The sequence below is a fragment of the Dipodomys spectabilis genome, unplaced genomic scaffold (assembly GCF_019054845.1).
Source record: "Dipodomys spectabilis isolate Male_0828 unplaced genomic scaffold, ASM1905484v1 ptg000258l, whole genome shotgun sequence".
Taxonomy (NCBI): domain Eukaryota; kingdom Metazoa; phylum Chordata; class Mammalia; order Rodentia; family Heteromyidae; genus Dipodomys; species Dipodomys spectabilis.
In genome coordinates, this window is record NW_024870935.1 from 215,723 (window position 1) to 233,078 (window position 17,356).

Below are 17,356 nucleotides of genomic sequence, written 5' to 3' on the forward strand. Positions count from 1 at the left end.
TCAATGACTTATTGACCTTGCATATTGTCCATTCTGAAGAATACTTCATCTGTACTTCAAAAGAATGTATATTCTACTGTTGTTGGCTAGAGTGTTCTCAACTAGAATAATAATTGATATAATGGTCAAATAATGATTGACCATGATGCTCAAGTATTCTGCCTATCAATTCTGACTTACTAACCAGTTACATTATTAATTAATCAGAAAGAAATCTTGAAATATCCATAATGGAATCCTGGGAAGGCTTTGTCCTTTTTGTTCTGTCAGTGTTGTCTCCACATATTTTGGGACAGTGTTTATACAGATGGGTTTGTAAACACTATCTTTCTGATGGATGAACCCTTTTGTCATTATGAAATATTTTTTCCAATCTCTGACTTTTCATGTATCAATGTAGTCTTTCTAGATTTCTTATAGTTGCAGTTGCTTTGTATATATCTTTCCTCATACAATTGCTTTCAGTCCAATGTATTTTAAATCTAATGTATTTCTCCTATAGACAGAATATATGTTTAATATTTTCCTACCCATTCTGCTTTTCCTTTCTTTCTGGGACATCCACTTACACGTGTTGGGATCACTTCTTACTACTCTGCAAGGCTCTGCAGTTCTCTTCATTTCAGTCTTTTCTCAGTTTATCTTCAAGCTTTCTACTTTTTCTACTATCTCAGTTTTGCTGCTAAGCTACTGTAAATTTTATTTCAATCTTTTTTTTTTGGTTGGTGGTCGGGCTTGAACTCAAGGCCTGGGCACTGTCCCTGAGCTCTTTTTGCTCAAGGCGGGCACTCTACCATTTTGGGCCTTGGTGCCACTTCTGGTTTTTGAGTGTTTAATTGGAGATGAGTCCCTCAGGGACTTTTCTGTCTGGACTTTTCTGTCTCAGATCTCAGCCTCCTGAGTAACTAGGATGACAGGCGTGAGCCACTGGTACCCAGCTAATTGTACTTTTCAGCTCTAAAATTTCAACTTTTACTATTTTTATTAATGTTTACTGTCTTATTGTTCTAATTTAATGCTTCAAAATGAGATTTTTGTTTTGTTTTGTTTTTTTTGTCAGTCATGGGGCTTGAACTCTGGGCCTGGGTGCTATCCCACCATTCTTCAGTTCAAGGCTAGTGCTCTACCATTTGAACCAAAGCACCACTTCCGGTTTTCTGAGTGGTTTATTAGAGATAAGAGTCTCGCAGACTTTCCTGCCTGGGCTGGCTTTGAACCATGATCCTCAGATCTCAGCTTCCTGAATAGCTAGGATGACAGGCGTGAGCCACTGCTGCCCAGCTTCAAAATGTTTAAGTTTTCTTTTGAAGTTTTTGTCATAACTAACATCAGAATGTTTCTATTAATGAATGCTTTTGATTTTGTAATGAGTTTGATAGATTTTTGTTCTCTTTTCTCATCTCTCAAAGAAGGGCATCAATCACTATCAAACAGTGTGTTACCAATTTCAGTAGTTGGCTCTTTGATGATATAAGACCCAGCAGGAAGTAGTGTCTATTTAATATCAGAGCTCTACCTCCAGTGGCCATTTCTATCAGATTTCTTCTGGGGTTTTGTTTGATGGTCTATTTGGGTTTGACTCAGGGCCTTTAGTTTGGTTGGCTTGCTTGCTCAGCTGTCATTATACCACTTGAGCCTTGCCTCCAGTGCAGTATTTTGCTGGTTATTTTGGAGATGGACTGGCTCAGACTTTTCTGCCTGGGCTGTTTTCAAGCTAAGATTCTCCTAATGAGCTAGGATTACAAGTCAGTTTCCTTCTTTCTTTCTTTCCCTTCCTCTCCTTTCTTTCCTTCCTTTCTATATCTTTCTCCCTTTTTAAAGTTTCAACAGAGATTTATTTTAGTAAAACAGGGTTAAAGTAGGAGACATGGAGAAGAGAAACATTTCCTGCTCCTCAAGCAGGAAATGGGAGTTAAAGACTGTTCAACTTTCTTGCCAGTATGTTAAGTAGTGTAATATGTCTGTGCTCAGAACCTTGGAGTGTGACTTTATTTGGAAATAGGGTGTCTAGAGATGTAATCCCTTAAGGATTCAGATGAGATCACACTGGATTTTGGTGAACTCTAAATCAGTGACAAGTGTCCTTATAAGGAGGAAACAAGAAAATGTAAAGATGTAGACAGAGATTAGAGTTAGATATTTACATGCTGAGGAATGCCAAGTATGGTTAGGAGCTAACAGAAGAAAGAGGCATTTAACAGACTTCTCCCTCAGAGAAAATGCTTTTCTACCGCAGTTTAATTTTGAAACTGTGACAAAATAAATTTTTTATTTTAAGCCACCCAGTATGTGGTACTTTGTTCCAGCATCCTTAGAAAACTAATATATTCTCTTTTTTCTCTTCTCTCCTAACAGTGGTTCTTTTTTATGATTGTTAAGGTCTTATGATCTCTAACTCTTTGAGTGGCTAAAATGATGTCACAATACTGTCTGTGACTCATCATTTATTTGCCTCTGTGATCCTATGTTGAACAGCAGTCTGCGTGTATATGTGTGTGAGCTGGTAATGGAGCTTCAACTCGGGGTCTCACATCCTTGCTTAGTTATTTCACCCCTGGCAAGCATTCTATCACTTAAGCCAGGACGCCAATTCCACTGGCTAGTTGGAGATAAGAGTCTTGAGGATTTCTCTGCCTGGGCTGGCTTGGAACTGCAATCTTCATAGCTCAGGCTCCTGAGTAAGATGACAGGCATGACTTCCACTTCCACCTTGTTGCTCATTAATTGGACATAAATCTCAAGGATCTCTCTGCCTGGTTGAGAATCATCAAGCCTGGTGAACTAGGAATATGGAGATAAATCTTCTGACTTACATGGCAGCTGTAAGCACATCGAGCATGCCCTGGTGATGAGTGAAATCCAAGGGAGTAGGAACTGCTGACTGCTCTTGAAAACGAAAACATCTTGGAGAGAAAAAAATTCCCTTAATGGTGTGAATAGATGTGGTGTCCATGATGGGATTCTCCACCGGCTCTCTAATCCTTCCCCATCTCTGCCCACCTTCACAGCTGTTCAAGAACTGCACAGGATCTGTGGCAAACTATGCCAGAAATACTAAGAAGTTTGTGTACTAGTGTTCAAGGAGACAGTTTTCCCCCAATTATCCAAAAAAAGTCATCAAAATCAGGCTAGGGAAGTAGTTTTCATGTCCCCCACCCCATTATTAAAGTAAAGGATGATTTTATTAAGTTTAGATTAGGATATAATTCTTCCCATTCTTCAAATTCTTTTTGAGTTTTCTTCCATCTTTAATTTCCATGGCATGATAATGGGTAACAATATAGGCTAAAGAGAAAAGCCAGTTCATATTCCAGATTCCATTTTGCAATGAGCATGAGGATTTCAAATCAACTTATTCAATGGAACAGTTCAGTCATTGGAAAATATTGAATGGAAACACATCTGCCTGTTTCATTCTGTTCAGAGCTAAATTATTACCTAGCATTCAATATGCAGCCCTATAAAAAACTCCTAGTTCTGTGGTAGTCTATATATTTAATTAAACATGACTACTCTGTATTAATAACATTCTATGTATTATTTAAAAATATCTCAGTTCTTTACTTTTTCTAAAAAAAAGCAGGGAGTGGTGCTGTAGCTCAAGTGGTAGAGTGCTTACCTTGAGCTGAAGAGCTAAGGGACAGCGCCCAGGCCCAAAGTTCAAGCCCCATGACTGACAAAAAAACAAAAAAGCAAATCCTGATTTTACTTAAAAATATTATTTACTGTTTTACTTAAATAATCTCTTCCTTTCTTTCTCCCTCCCTCCCTCCCATCCTTCCTTCCTTCCTTCCTTCCTTCCCCTGTATTGGGGCTTGAACTCAGTGCCTGAGTGATGTCCTTTTGCTTTCTCCACTCAAGGCTAGCACTCTACCATTGAGACACAGCACCATTTCTGGCTTTTTGCTGGTTAATTGGAAGTAGCAGTAACAGACTTTCCTGATTACACTGGCTGCAAACTGCTATCCTCAGATCTCAGACTCCTTGAGTAGTTATGATTACAGGCATGAGCCACCAAGCTAATCTCGTCCTTTTGATCACACTGAACATCTAAAGTATCAAAAGAGACTCAGCTGGCACAGACACTTCCAGTCTCTTTCACTCTATATCTTGGCTGGATTTTTTGTTTGATTTTCTTAAGCCATCAGCAGCGCTGTCAAGGCCCAAATCTTTAGGTTTATGCTCATTATTCTTTCTCCTTTGTCCCATTTTCCATCTCTTTTTTGTATCTTTGCATGTCCCACAATCCATTTGGCATGCATCATTCACACTCCTGAATTTACTCAAAATGTCATCCTATTCTCTTTGAAGTTCGTCGCATCTATACGAATGGCTTGACTCCACTCCAAACCAAAACAGGATGTTGAACAAGATGTCTGAATTAAGAGTTTTCCTCCTGTCTAAAAAGTACATGAAAGGGTTATAGCTGAGAAAGTAAGATAACCTTTAGTTTCTAAGTTCAGAGACCCTGGTGGTTGCTGTGTAGTTAGAGACAGTTACTTTCGTTTTTTTTGTTTTGTTTTGTTTTTCGTTTTTTGGGTCCGGTCGTGGGGCCTGAACTCTGGGCCTGGGCGCTGTCCCTCAGCTCTTCAGCTCAAAGCTAGCACTCTACCACTTGAGCCACAGTGCCACTTCCAGCTTTTTTCTTCTTGCTTATGTGGTGCTGAGGAATCGAACCCAGGGCCTCTGGCATGCAAGGCAAGTGCTCTACCACTGAGCCACCTTCCCAGCCCAAGACAGTTACTTTCTTAAAGCGCCTGCTGAATAAAATAATCTCACCATGACTGTTTCACTTTGGACTGAAAGTGAATCATCTCTAGGGAGAGAATGACAATGACTTTTAATCCCACAAGTTTTTATTGAAGTTTACAGGGGTCTTCTCTTTCATCAATAGGCTTTCCTTTGTTTCTGGAATAGATGTCCCAGTTAAACAGATCCACGTGGGAGGCGGAGGGACGGTGACAAACATGTCAGGTCAAAGTTTGTGATAGTAAGACCCCTTTTTTTGCTGGCCAAGATTTTTTAAATGGAATTGCTAACTAGCAAGAAAAGGAACACAAAAGCACAGCTACTATGAACATTTGTATTAAATTTATTAATTGAATTGAAACTAATATATATTTTTAAACCAGCTACCTATGCAAAAAAGGAATTCATTAGCTGGGTGCTGGTGGCTCACAACTGTAATCCTAGCTACTCAGAAGGCTGAGATCTGAGGATTGCAGTTCAAAGCCAGTGCAGGCAGGAAAAGTCTGTGAGACTCTTATCTCTACCCAGCAAAAAGGAGAAGTAGAGCTGTGGTTCAAGTGGTAGAGTTCTATTCATTAGTAAATAATCTAAGGAACAGTGCCTGAGTTCAAGCCCTGGTACCGTCACACACACACACACACACACACACACACACACACACACACACGGAAATTAGTGTCTGAGTCATTTGACGAACATTTACTGGCTGCTTCCTAGCTGTCAGGGAAGATTACTTTCAAGTTACATCTTGGAAATTCTTGGGGAGACTAAGAAATTTACATCTAATTTCCTATATTTCTTCTCCTAACCTCCTTTTTTGAAGCCATACAGAAACGTCTGGACTTTTGCTAAACAGTAAAAGAATGTATCCATTTAAGCCCATACAGCCAATGACTATTATTTAGAAATAAAATCCTCTCACACTGAGTTATGTAAGCAGGAAAACACAGACATCTCAGAGCCCTACAGTCACTAGTTTTGGGATTTTGTTTTTTGTTTTTGGTATCTTGGTACACCCTACTGCTTTTAGATGCCTTAGTTATGACAGAACTAGACACCATTCCTGAAAGCAGATCAGTGACTCACAGCCAGAAACTGGGTTAGACAGGTTCAGAAAGAGAAGGAGATTACAAAGACAAATTATTACTTCTTCTTACCTCCTTCCACCCCTAGTCTCATTCCCTTAATGCAGCCCTTAGCACGAATCAATGAGTCAGCTCTGAGGAAGAGAAATTACAGGGGACATCCATTCCCACAGCAATCCATTTTTATTTTCTTAACCACAGTGAGCAAGTCATCATCTAAGGAGTAGAAATAATAGAAATAGAGGCCAGTATTCAGCTGGGTCATCAACACTTGAGTATAGAATTTATCTACCTGGTTTTAATAATGAAAAATCAGACACAAAACCTGCCATCTTACCCATATTTAGTTGTACGATTACTGCTAATTACATTCTTATCCACCTGCTTTCCCTTGCATCCATCTTTCTACTTCTGTCTATGGATTTTACTACTTCAGGCACCTCATATGAATATAATGGCACATTCTGTTTTTGTGACAGCTTATTTCACATGGCATTATTTCCTCAAAGGTCATTCTTGTAACATCTATCCATTTCCTTCCTTTTTAAGGCTGAATAGCATCCTACTGTACATACATATCACATTCCCTTTTGTGCTGGTACTGAGGTTTGAACTCAAGGCCTTAAATTCTTGCTCAGTTTTTTTGTTCAACGCTGGTGCTCTGCCATTTGAGTCACAACTCCACTAACAGCTTTTTATTGGTTCACTGGACTTTCCTGCCTAGGCTGGCTTTGAACCTCAATCCTCAGATCTCAGCCTCCTGAATAGCTGCAAGCCACTGATGCCCTGGCTACTCTGATTTATCTTCAATCGATATTTTGAGTGGATCCCTCATCTTTTAGTCACTTTGATAACTTGAAGCTCTGTTTCTGCAGTCTAGACGTATGATCTCAACGCTATTTAAGCCTTACTTCTCCTCCTTCTCCTCATCCTGTCCTAGCACAGGCCAGACTTTCTGCCGCAGGTTTCACTGAGCTCTACAGGCAGCAATAGGGATCACAGACAGAGGGGAAGACATAGTCTGGTTCTGAGATCCTCTGCAGCACCGTCTCCGAAAGTTTTCATTCCTCTGGAGAACTGGGTTGAGGTCTCTCATGTACATGACCTTCAGCCTGGTACTAGGAATTTCTCTCTCTCTCTCTCTCTCTCGTTGCCTTGGCATGTTGCATGGCTCTTCTGAGACACCCAAGCATCACGCTGAGCCTTCCTTGTCACTCAGCTTCCTTGGAGAGACACAGCCACAGCTCAATCTGGCCCAACCAGCTCTCTCCTTGCCCAGTAACCTTGCAGACAACTCCGATCAGGAGTCGTCTAGGCTGAGCTCAGTATGGGATCAGTGATAATTGCTTCCTCCAAGTCCCGCCCACAATTATTTTGTGGGAGGGGGCAAAGCGTTCATTCCGAATATTCAACCTTTTCTACAATGCATTAATAAATGCTACTTAAGAGGGGCAAAAAAATTCCAAACACACTCTCAAAGTAGCCATCGAAGAACGTTTTAAGACTTTCATGAGTGTCCTTGCAGGTGGGGGGGGGGGAGGCGAAAGAACGCTGGTACGCCGGGAGAGGAGAACGAGATACAGACCTCCACGGTGGCTAGAGCGGCCACGGAGAGCAACAGCAACTTCCGGGGCGGGGCTAGGCGGCCCGCTCTCTCTTCCGCACGGGGGATGTGGGCCGCCCGCACCGCCAAGTTTCGCCACTGCTTGGCCGCGTCTTCCGTCAATCTGAGACGGCGCCTGAGACTGGGGGTGACCATGGCAAAGAGCAAGTTTGCGTACGTGCGGGACTTCGAGACCGACGACACCTGCCTGCCTCACTGCTGGGTGGTCGTGCGGCTGGACGGCCGGAGCTTCCACCGGTGAGCTAGCTGGGCGCGGGACCGCGCGCTCGGCCGGCACTTCCGGGAGAGTTACGGTTTCCACGGCAACGCGGCAGCCAATGAGCGCGCGGCCTGGCCGGCCGTCTGGGACTGGGCTTCCGGTGCTGGCTTGACTAAAGGTGTTAAATGGGGACCGGGTACTCAGCAAGTGAGCAGCTGGTCTGGAGTGCTCATGTTAAGTGAACAGAACCTCCTAACAAGAACGTGACTGGGGGGAAAGCATCATTATTGAAGAGAGGAAGAAGAGGGGGAGGATGCAGTCATATTAGTCAATGCATAGCCTAAGGGACGACATCGATCGAGATGCATTCAAAAACCGATTTGTTGAATGGCAACTCCTTTGTACAACTTAAAGATAATACAGATCCGTATTTTAAAAAATCATTATTTAGGCTGGTAAGCCGACTTTCCAGCTATCCTGTGTATTTGTCTTTTTCTGTGCTGCTCAGAGACCTGGGCCTGGCTTTATGGTTATCAGGAACAGGCCACCCAGACTGGATTGGAGAGTCAGAAAGAAGGGAGAAAATATAACAAAGATTGGAATTTAGTTTTTTAAAAAGGTTACTTTGTTAATAGTTATCTTTGTAACCAATATTTATAGAGCACTCAATAGGAGGCATGCCTAAAATCTTCTGGGCACCTCAATGAAGTAAATTCTCTATCTGCCTTTCACAGAAAAGGGAACTGAGGCTTAGAAATTATGTCCCTTTTGGTAAGGAAATGTATTGTATTGTAGCTAGCTAGCTACACTGTTACAGTATCTTCTTTGACCTGCATCAGTGTTCTGTGTAGTAAATGGCAAACCTGTGTGAACAATGGCAAACTTGTCTATCCCTGCCCTTTTCCCTCTTCTCTCCTTCTATGAAGGTTTGCTGAAAGACACAACTTTGCCAAACCTAATGACAAACGAGCTCTCCACCTAATGACCAGATGTGCCCAGACTGTCATGGAAGAATTGGAGGACATTGTACTGGCATATGGACAGAGCGATGAGTACAGCTTTGTGTTCAGGCGGAAGAGCAATTGGTTTAAACGAAGAGCCAGGTACTCCCACAGCCTGCCTTCTTTCTGCAGAAGCTTTCTTCCAGCACCTGCTTTTTCTGTTGCTTTGGCTGTAGCTGAGACCTCACAAAGTACAGATGATGTCTGCAGGATTTGTACTGGCAGAGTGTGTGCATATTACCTGTACATATATACATTTGTGCCAGTACTCAGGACCTTGTGTTTCTCCTTGGCTTTTCCCCATTAATAGCTGGCACTCTGCCACTTGAGCCACACCTTCAGCTTTTTGCTGGCTAATTGGAGATGAATGTCTTGAGGATTTTTGTTTCCAGACTGCTTTTGAACCATGATCCACAGATCTCAGCCTCCTGAGTTGCCAGGATTGCAGACATGAGTCACCAGCACCAGGCATATTTCCTGTTTAGACTAATGTCCTTCCATCTGAGTGTTTATATGTGTTCTTTGTCGGATTCCTTCCCCTCTGTACCCCATCAGATTAGGTTCTAGACTGGTCTGGTATTTTTAAACTAGAAACAAAGCTGAGCATGGTGGCTCATATCTATAATACCCCACTCAGGAGGCTGATTACGAGTTCAAGGCTAGCCTCGGAACATGATGAGACCCTTCCTCAAAACACACACAAAAAATCATGTAGACACATATTAATGGTCTGTAGGTTAGCTTTAGCCAGTGTAAATCCTGCATGCATTGCACTATTATTTAAACCTTTTTAAAAAACTGGTTTACATAGTTATGCAGAGGGAGATTTCATTGTTACTTTTACAGTATATCCGATTGCTCTTACCCCTTCCAGCACTCTTTTTTTCCCCTCTATTTAAACTTTCAGTTACGGAGGGTCTACGTGTAAAATAGACAAATCTAGGATTTAATTTGGCAGTATTTTGGAACTTTTACAAGAAAAAAAGTCATATAATGAATTGGTGTGTTTTTAAAGCAATGGTTCATTTCTACCCAAGACTGAAAAAGGATAAACAAAACCCTTTTAAAACTTACTATCTTTCAAGTAGGTATACAAAAGAATATCAATTCAACATGTCAGTTTATGAGTACAGTGCATCTAAATGCAAAAAAAAAACAACAATTAAACCACAAATTTACATCACATCCTACAGAGAAAAGTTGGTGTTAGTAACTAGATAGATCTGGAGGGAGAGATAGCCTACCTTGAAAATAATGTAACTGAAGTACTAAAACAGTTTGGCTTAGCTGAAGGTATGTTATCTCCCCATTCACGGGCAGTTTGGCTTGGCTGAGTGTATATCATCTCCCCATTCATGGGCAGTTTGTGTAACCTCTCTGTTGTGCACCAGAGGTCCGGTCAGCACGGAATGAATGTCTTACATTGTTTTCTTCTCTTGCTCCACCCTTCATGCTTTCCATTTGCAAGTAAGTTCATGACTCTTGTGGCCTCGCAGTTCGCCTCCAGTTACGTGTTTTATTGGCCGGAGTACTTTGAGGACCAGCCGCTTCTGTATCCCCCAGGCTTTGATGGAAGAGTCGTGGTCTATCCAAACAACCAAACCTTAAAGGACTATCTCAGCTGGCGGCAGGTCGATTGTAAGTGGCACCGTATACAGTTTGGCACAAATAAGTGACAGGTGTTGATGTGATCCATGTTTGGCTAACAAGTATTTTGTTTGGACTGTAATATTTACCAAAACACTCTCTCTCTCTCTCTAAGACAGAGAGGATTTTTTGAACCATGATCTACATATATATACATATATGTGTGTGTGTGTGTGTGTGTGTGTGTGTGTGTGTGTGTGTGTGTGTGTGTGTGTGTGTGTGTGTGTGTGTGTGTGTGTGTGTGTGTATATATATATTACTTTTCAGACAAGATCTTGCTATGTAGCCCAGGCTGGCCTCAAACTCAAGATCCTCCTGTCTTAGTCTCCCAAGTGCTGTGATTATAGGTGTCTGTTACCACACCCAGCTAAAAAACAATTTTTAGTGAAAAATGTTTGACAAATTAGGGAGACTTCTTATGAAAACTGTCTGGTTTTGTTGTTTGGTTGGTTTTTGTGTGATGCTGGGGCTGTACTCTCGAGCCTTCGCACTGGCAGCTGCCTTCTTGCTGTGACACTAGAATGGCAGTGTGCCACACAGTCTCTGCCACCTCCTTTTGTTCCCTGGGGGTCACCCACTGCTGTGCACATTTAAAAAAAAATTGTACAAGATGAAAAATTAAGCCAGGCGCTGGTGGCTCACTTGTGTAATCCTAGCTACTCAAGAGGCTGAGATGTGAGGATCACGGTTCAAAGCCAGCCTAGGCAGGAAAAGCCATGAAACTCTTATCTCCAATAAACCACCAGAAAACTGGAAGTGGTGCCGTGGCTCAAGTGGTAGAATGCTAGCCTTGAGTTGAAGAGCTGAGGGACAGCTCTCAGGACCAGAGTTCAAGCCCCATGACCGGGGGAAACAAAAGATGAAAAATTCAGCCTTTGAGTTTGCAATCAGAACTTAGGATAGAGAGAGGTAAATATTTTAAAGTTCATACTATGCATCCTCACTCATTTTTTTTTTTTTCTTCTGATACTAATCCTAGGGCTTGAAGAATTCAGGACCTAGGCTGTGTCCCTGAGCTCTCTGTGTGTGTGTGTGTGTGTGTGTGTGTGTGTGTTTAATGTTATTATAAAGGTGATGTACAAAGGGAGTACAGTTATATAAGTCGGGTGAAGAATACATTTCTTTTTGGACAGTGTCACCCCTTTCCTCGATCTCTCTCCCAGTTTTTCCCTCCTGTCCCACCCACAAGTTGTGTAAGTTCATTTTCAGCATGCTGTCCAGTGAGCCCCACTGCTGCATTTGCTCACCTGCCATGCACAGATGTGGGTATTTGAATCCTGACACCTGCCGTGTATGACTGGTGTCTGTGAGACTTTCACTCGTTTGGTGTAGTCTGCTTTTGTCAGAACTGGGAAGGAGATTGGGATAATACCAGTGACTTTGCAGATATCCAGAACATGAACTCCCAGGTTCGCAGGGTTGGGTAAGGCATTACTGAAACCACCCAGCAGAGCTGTGGTCAGGAAGTTAGTTCTTTCTGCCTTCCCCTTCTCTTAGAAGCCACCCAATGTAGCCAGGCATTGGTGGCTCACGTCTGTAATCCTAGCCACTCACGAGGCTGAGATCTCAGGATCGCAGTTCAAAGCCAGCCTGGGTAGGAAAGTCCGTGAAACTTTTTTTTTTTTTTGGTTGGTTGTGGGGCTTGAACTCTGGGCTTGGGCACTGTCCCTATGCTCTTCAGCTCAAGGCAAACGCTCTACTATGTGAGCTACAGCACTACTTCTGGTTTTGTAGTGGTTTATTGGAGATGAGTCTCCTGGCCTTTCCTGCCCAGGTTGGCTTTGAACTGTGTTCCTCAGATCTCAGCCTCCTGAGTAGCTAGGATTACAGGCATGAGCCACCGGTGCCCAGCCCGTGAAACTCCTATCTCCAGTAAACCACCAGAAAACCGGAAGTGGCGCTGTGGCTCAAGTAGTAGAATGCTAGCCTTGAGTTGAAGAGCTGAGGGACAGCGCTCAGGCCCAGAGTTCAAGTCCCACGACCAACCAAAAAAAAAAAAAACAAAGAAGCCAGCAAATGTTACTGAGCTCTCCACTTAAAAAGAGGGGCAGGCCTCTTGTATTTCTTATATTTCTGGAGGAATAGGTATTAAAGATCTTGCAAACATAAAGAGCATCGTGTTGTTCTTACAGGTCACATCAATAATCTTTATAACACGGTTTTCTGGGCACTTGTACAGCAAGCTGGACTCACGCCTGTACAAGCCCAAGAGAGACTCAAGGTAAGAGAGATTTCACTGCAGAGTGCCGAGCCGGACAGTGTGCTGCCCTCTTTCCCTAACATTATTTTAGGTTCCCTTTATGTTCTTTAGCTCCCTTTATAGCTTTGTTGGTTGTTGTTTTGTGTCAATACTGAGGCTTGAACGAATGCCTGAGCATTTGATCCTGAGCTTTTGTGCTCAGGGCTAGCACTTTCTATCACTTGAGCCACAGCTCCACTTCCAGCATTTTGCTTGGTTTTGGAGATCAGAATCTTGCACACTTCCCTGCCTGGGCTGGCTTCAAACTGTGATCCTCAGATCTCAGCCTCCTGAGTAGCTAGGATTGCAGGAGTGAGACCAGCGGCCCAGCTTCACGCAGGGCCCTTGTGGGCATCGCAGCGTGTAGTAATAGTCTGTGCTCTGGGTAACCAGCCACACGGGAGCCACGCTTCTGCCAGGCTCTCATCCCCGCCTCAGTTCTTTCACACTGATCTGTAGAAAACATAGTTCCAACCCCGCAGGTTTCTTGTATAAATTAAATGGCACAGCACCTGTCACACAGACTATGAAGCACACTGTCAGCGTGTGATAGAGCCTGGCTTTTCTTGCTAGGGAACAGGTCACAGCAGGCTGCCTGACTCTGACACAAGGTGACATGGCCGCCACCGCTCCTGGTTTCGCCTTGAGCATAATGTGGTGGTTGTGATTGCCAAATATACTACGGGTGAAGATTTCTCTATGGCGTAGGAAGACTTGAAGGTGTATGCAGGTGGAGGAACCTCATTAGATCCTGACTCTCAGAAGAATGGAGATAACTGTCAATCTCAGGCAGTTTGCACAGTCTCGCCAAGCCCCAGTGTTCTTGTCTCTAAAGCGGAAGCAGCAAGGTGGCAGAATAGTAAAAAGAAACACAAAGATTACACCAGTGGGGCTGGAAAGGTAGCTCAGTGGTAGAGCGCTTGCCTTGCATGCTCGAGGCCCTGGGTTCGATTCCTCAGCACCACATAAGCAAAAAGAAAAAAGCCGGAAGTGGCGCTGTGGCTCAAGTGGTAGAGCACTCACTTTGAGCTGAAGATCTGAAGGACAGCGCCCAGGCCCAGAGTTCAGGCCCCACGACCGGACCCCAAAAAAAAAGAGTGAAGAGTTCAAAGTCTTGAGTTCTAGTCCCAGTACTGGCGCAGAAACCCAAACCAGTATTTAATCAAATCTTTCCACTCAGTGTGGACGGCGCGTGCTGGGGAAGAGAGAGGACATGCGGTTTCTCCATACAGCTTTCTGTGTTTCCCGCAGGGAACGGTCGCAGCAGACAAGCAGGAGATTCTGTTTTCTGAGTTCAACATCAACTACAACAATGAGCCGCTGATGTACAAGAAAGGGACAGTGTTGATGTGGCAAAAGGTAATGCTGCTATGCTGTGTTAGGACAAGTAACTGTGGACCTCTTGGGCTTTGCTGGCCTGCCCCTGTGCTAGCCTGACGCTAGGGGTACACACCAGATCCTTCCCCTGGGTGGCGCCATAGATCGTTGGTGAAAGCGCTCATGTGCTCATCTGTGATGCCCTGCCATCTCCCCATCTGTTGGTAAAATCATGGAAGTTTTACATTCACATGCTTATTTTTCTTTCTTCCTTTTCTTTCTTTCCCCTCCCTCTCTGGGGCTTGAACTCAGGGCCTGAGCTTCATATGCTCAAGGCTAGCACCGTGCCACATGAGCCACAGCGCCACTTCTGGCTTTTTCTGTTTCTGTGTTACTGAGGAATGGGCTTCACACATGCTAGGCATGCACTCTACCACTAAGCCACACGTGCTGATTTTTCTTTGTAGGAAGCTCTCCCATTTCAAGCCCCTCCCTGGGGGCACAATACAAATAGAAAGATGTTTGCATTCGTAGAACATTTTAAACCATATTTGAAATAAATGGTCCTGTAATATTTACACTTTTGTAACTTTCAGAAATTCCGTGAAGCCGAGCGCTGGTGGCTCACGCCTGTAATCCTAGCTACTACTCAGGAGGCTGAGATCTGAGGATTAAGGTTCAAAGCCAGCCCAGGCAAGAAATTCCATGAGACTCTCCAATAAACCACTCAGAAAACCAAAAGTGGCCCTGTGGCTCAAGTGGTAGACAAAAAAAAGAAAGAAATTCCATGAAACTGTGGGCGTTGACAATCACTTCTGTGCTTCCTGATGCATCTCTACATTGGCTTACGCCCTCCATCGTCTTGCTGTTTTCTCTCCTCAGTTCTCAGTCACAGTTCTGTAACTCTGCTTTCTTCCATATCACACAGTTCTCTGCTGTGAACGTGGTTCAGGTAGTAAAGGACGCTGTAAGAGCTGCTCAAGCTGCTCATCCCCCCCCCCCCCCCCCCCCCATGTCAGCTTTGTGGCTGACATTTGCAGAACTCGTTTGCTCTCTGGGCCGGCCTGACCACTTCTTCATGCTGGTGGGAGAGGAGAAATACTTTCAATAACATTTTTAGTGCTTGTGAGAAAATGTGCAGTCCTTTCTTTGTTCTTACTATGGTGACCTTTGGGAATATAGTAACGTGACTTTTTTTAAATGGTTATTTACTTTTCTGTTGTTTTGTGGTGCTATCAAACCCAGGGCCTTCTGGGTTTGTTCTAGGCAGGCTCTGTACTGTGTACTAATACACTTTTTCTTTCCTTTTTTTTTTTTTTTGCCAGTCGTGGGGCCTGAACTCTGGACCTGGGCGTTGTCCCTCAGCTCCTAGCTCAAGGCTAGCGCTCTACCACTTGAGCCACAGCGCCACTTCCGGCTTTTTTCTTTTTGCTGAGGAATTGAACCCAGGGCCTCATGCATGCAAGGCAAGCGCTCTACCACTGAGCCACTCTCCCAGCTCCTTATTTTTCTTTCTTTCTTTCTTTTTTTTTTTTTTTTTTTTTGGTGCTGATCTGGGGCTTGAACTTAGGCAGGGCCTAGGCTTTGTCCCTGAGCTTCTTTTGATCAAGGCTAGGGCTCTACAACTTGAGCCACATCTTCACTTCTGGCTCTTTTGGTAGTTCAGCGGAGATAAGAATCTCCCTGACTTTCCTGCCTGGGCTGGCTTCAAACCTCCATCTTCAGATCTCAGCCTCTTGAGTAGCTAGGATTACAGGCGTGAGCCACTGGCACCTGGCCCTAATGTACTTTTACTGTAACGAAGTCCATACATGTCAGAATACAAAATAGGGCAGGCAGAAGTGACCCCAAGTGTAAAAGCGAGCTGTGCCATCTTCTTTCTCTCTCCCGCGCTGCTGTCAGGCTCACAGTGTCGCCGTTTTACTTTCACCCACAGGTGGAGGAAGTGACAACGAAGGAGGTTAAGCTGCCCGCGGAGATGGAAGGACAGAAGATGAAAGTGAGCCAGGTCCGGGCCAGGCCCTTGGCGCTGCACTGCGACATCATTGGGGACGCCTTCTGGAAGGAGCATCCCGAGATCCTGGAGGAAGACAGCTGACCCTGGGCGCTTCTGCCCGGGCAGGCTTACTCACCAAAGCTCCCCACGGCCCCCTGCCTTGGATGGCCCTTGCTGCCTTTCCAGCCAGATGCTGCCAAGCGTGGCCTGGTGAGACACGGCTCGGGCAGGGAAGGCCCCGGGAGGGGATGGGCAGGCGGGCGGCAGGTCTCGTTTGCCTGCCATGTTAGAGCATGACCTTTTTTTTTTTTTTCTCAAAATTTCAGTACTATTTTTATAAAGAAAGAACTGTATTCACGCCTTTCAGGACGAGTCATTTTTAGATTGTGGCAGAAAGACTTATAAAAAAGTTCTTTTCACCTGCCATAGAAGAGGAGTCCAAACCTGGCTCTCACCCACGGGAGGCCCCGGTGACGGGCAGCCCGCTGCGCCACCCCCACGCCTGCGCCCGTCTTTGGCAGGTCTGAGGTCACACGGGTGCGTGCCGGCATGGCGCCCTGGATTCAGGAATTCCAGGAAGATGCAGGGCTCTGTGCCAGTCTCTGAAGTGGGCAGGATTGGCTGAGTTAATGAGTAGCGGCCGTGGCTGCCATGTGTACATGGCAGCAGTGGATTTTATGTTGATGTTATGATCTTCGTCACCTTGCTGGGGTTGGTTTCCAAAGCCACTGACTTAGAGGTTCTGAAGAAGAGACGTGTATTCAGAGATAGGAAACACGAGAAGAAATGAGGATGAGCAGGTTCTCCATGTCCTGTAGATACTTCAGTTAAAGTTGCTTTCTGGTTGGATTTTCCTGAAAAAGATTCTTAGGGAGCCTCTATATAATCGAAGCAGTAACAGAATTCAAGAGCAGAGGGGGCCAGGTGTGGAGGTGCACACCTTTAATCTCAGCCACACAGGAGGCTGAGGCCAGACGAGTGCCAGTGTGAGAGACCCTATGTGAAAAGAGCCTGGTGGGCATTAGTGTGCCCCTTGAGGCCCCACGCAGCCTGTGTCCGCGAAGGACTCAATAGGTCTCCCTGCTGGTGGGCCAGCAGAGATGCGCTGGCCGCAGCATTAAATCAAGGCAAGCTGATGATCTTGAAGGGTGGGGTCACAGGGTGGATGGTGAGGTGACGCACATTTCCTCCTGTCCTCCTCTCATATTTTAGAGGAAAAGGATTATTTGCTTCCATTAAGAATTAATTAAGAGACAGTCCACGTCCCAGAGCCTGGTCTCACATTACAGAACTGCAGCCAAGAAGAAAATGTATTTTTGAAAGAGCAATGCCTGGCCTCATCCTTCCCTTAATTGACACCCCATCTGTCCATGCCAGTTTCTTTTTTTTTTTTTCCTCTTCCTGTTCTCCCACACACAGGAAGAAGAGATGCAGCTCATGTTTGGTAATTGCTCTGATCTCTTCAAGGAAAAAAAAAAATTAAAAATAAAAGATTTCAA

General features: G+C 44.4%; 1 protein-coding gene across 3 annotated transcripts; it reads left to right on the forward strand.

Annotated features, from left to right (window-relative positions):
• The first annotated feature begins 7,428 nt into the window (after positions 1 to 7,428).
• Thg1l (tRNA-histidine guanylyltransferase 1 like) lies at positions 7,429 to 17,356 on the forward strand. Of its 3 annotated transcripts, XM_042699609.1 has the most exons (6): positions 7,429 to 7,695; positions 8,584 to 8,760; positions 10,127 to 10,296; positions 12,438 to 12,526; positions 13,796 to 13,903; positions 15,798 to 17,356. In XM_042699609.1, exons 1-6 carry the CDS (start codon positions 7,505 to 7,507, stop codon positions 15,957 to 15,959), a joined length of 897 nt encoding a protein of 298 aa, XP_042555543.1. In that variant the 5' UTR covers positions 7,429 to 7,504; the 3' UTR covers positions 15,960 to 17,356. The 3 variants fall into 3 exon arrangements, with proteins under 3 accessions (XP_042555543.1, XP_042555544.1, XP_042555545.1); XM_042699610.1 differs by lacking the exon at positions 7,429 to 7,695 and having other exon boundaries at positions 8,688 to 8,760; positions 10,131 to 10,296; XM_042699611.1 differs by lacking the exon at positions 7,429 to 7,695 and having other exon boundaries at positions 8,694 to 8,760; positions 10,222 to 10,296.

Excerpts from the sequence above, each read along its gene's own strand:
- Thg1l (XM_042699609.1), top strand. The coding sequence starts at position 7,505 with ATGTGGGCCGCCCGCACCGCCAAGTTTCGCCACTGCTTGGCCGCGTCT. Across the intron at positions 10,297-12,437 it reads CAGCTGGCGGCAGGTCGATT|GTCACATCAATAATCTTTAT; the intron begins GTAAGTGGCACC and ends TTGTTCTTACAG. Across the intron at positions 13,904-15,797 it reads CAGTGTTGATGTGGCAAAAG|GTGGAGGAAGTGACAACGAA; the intron begins GTAATGCTGCTA and ends TTTCACCCACAG.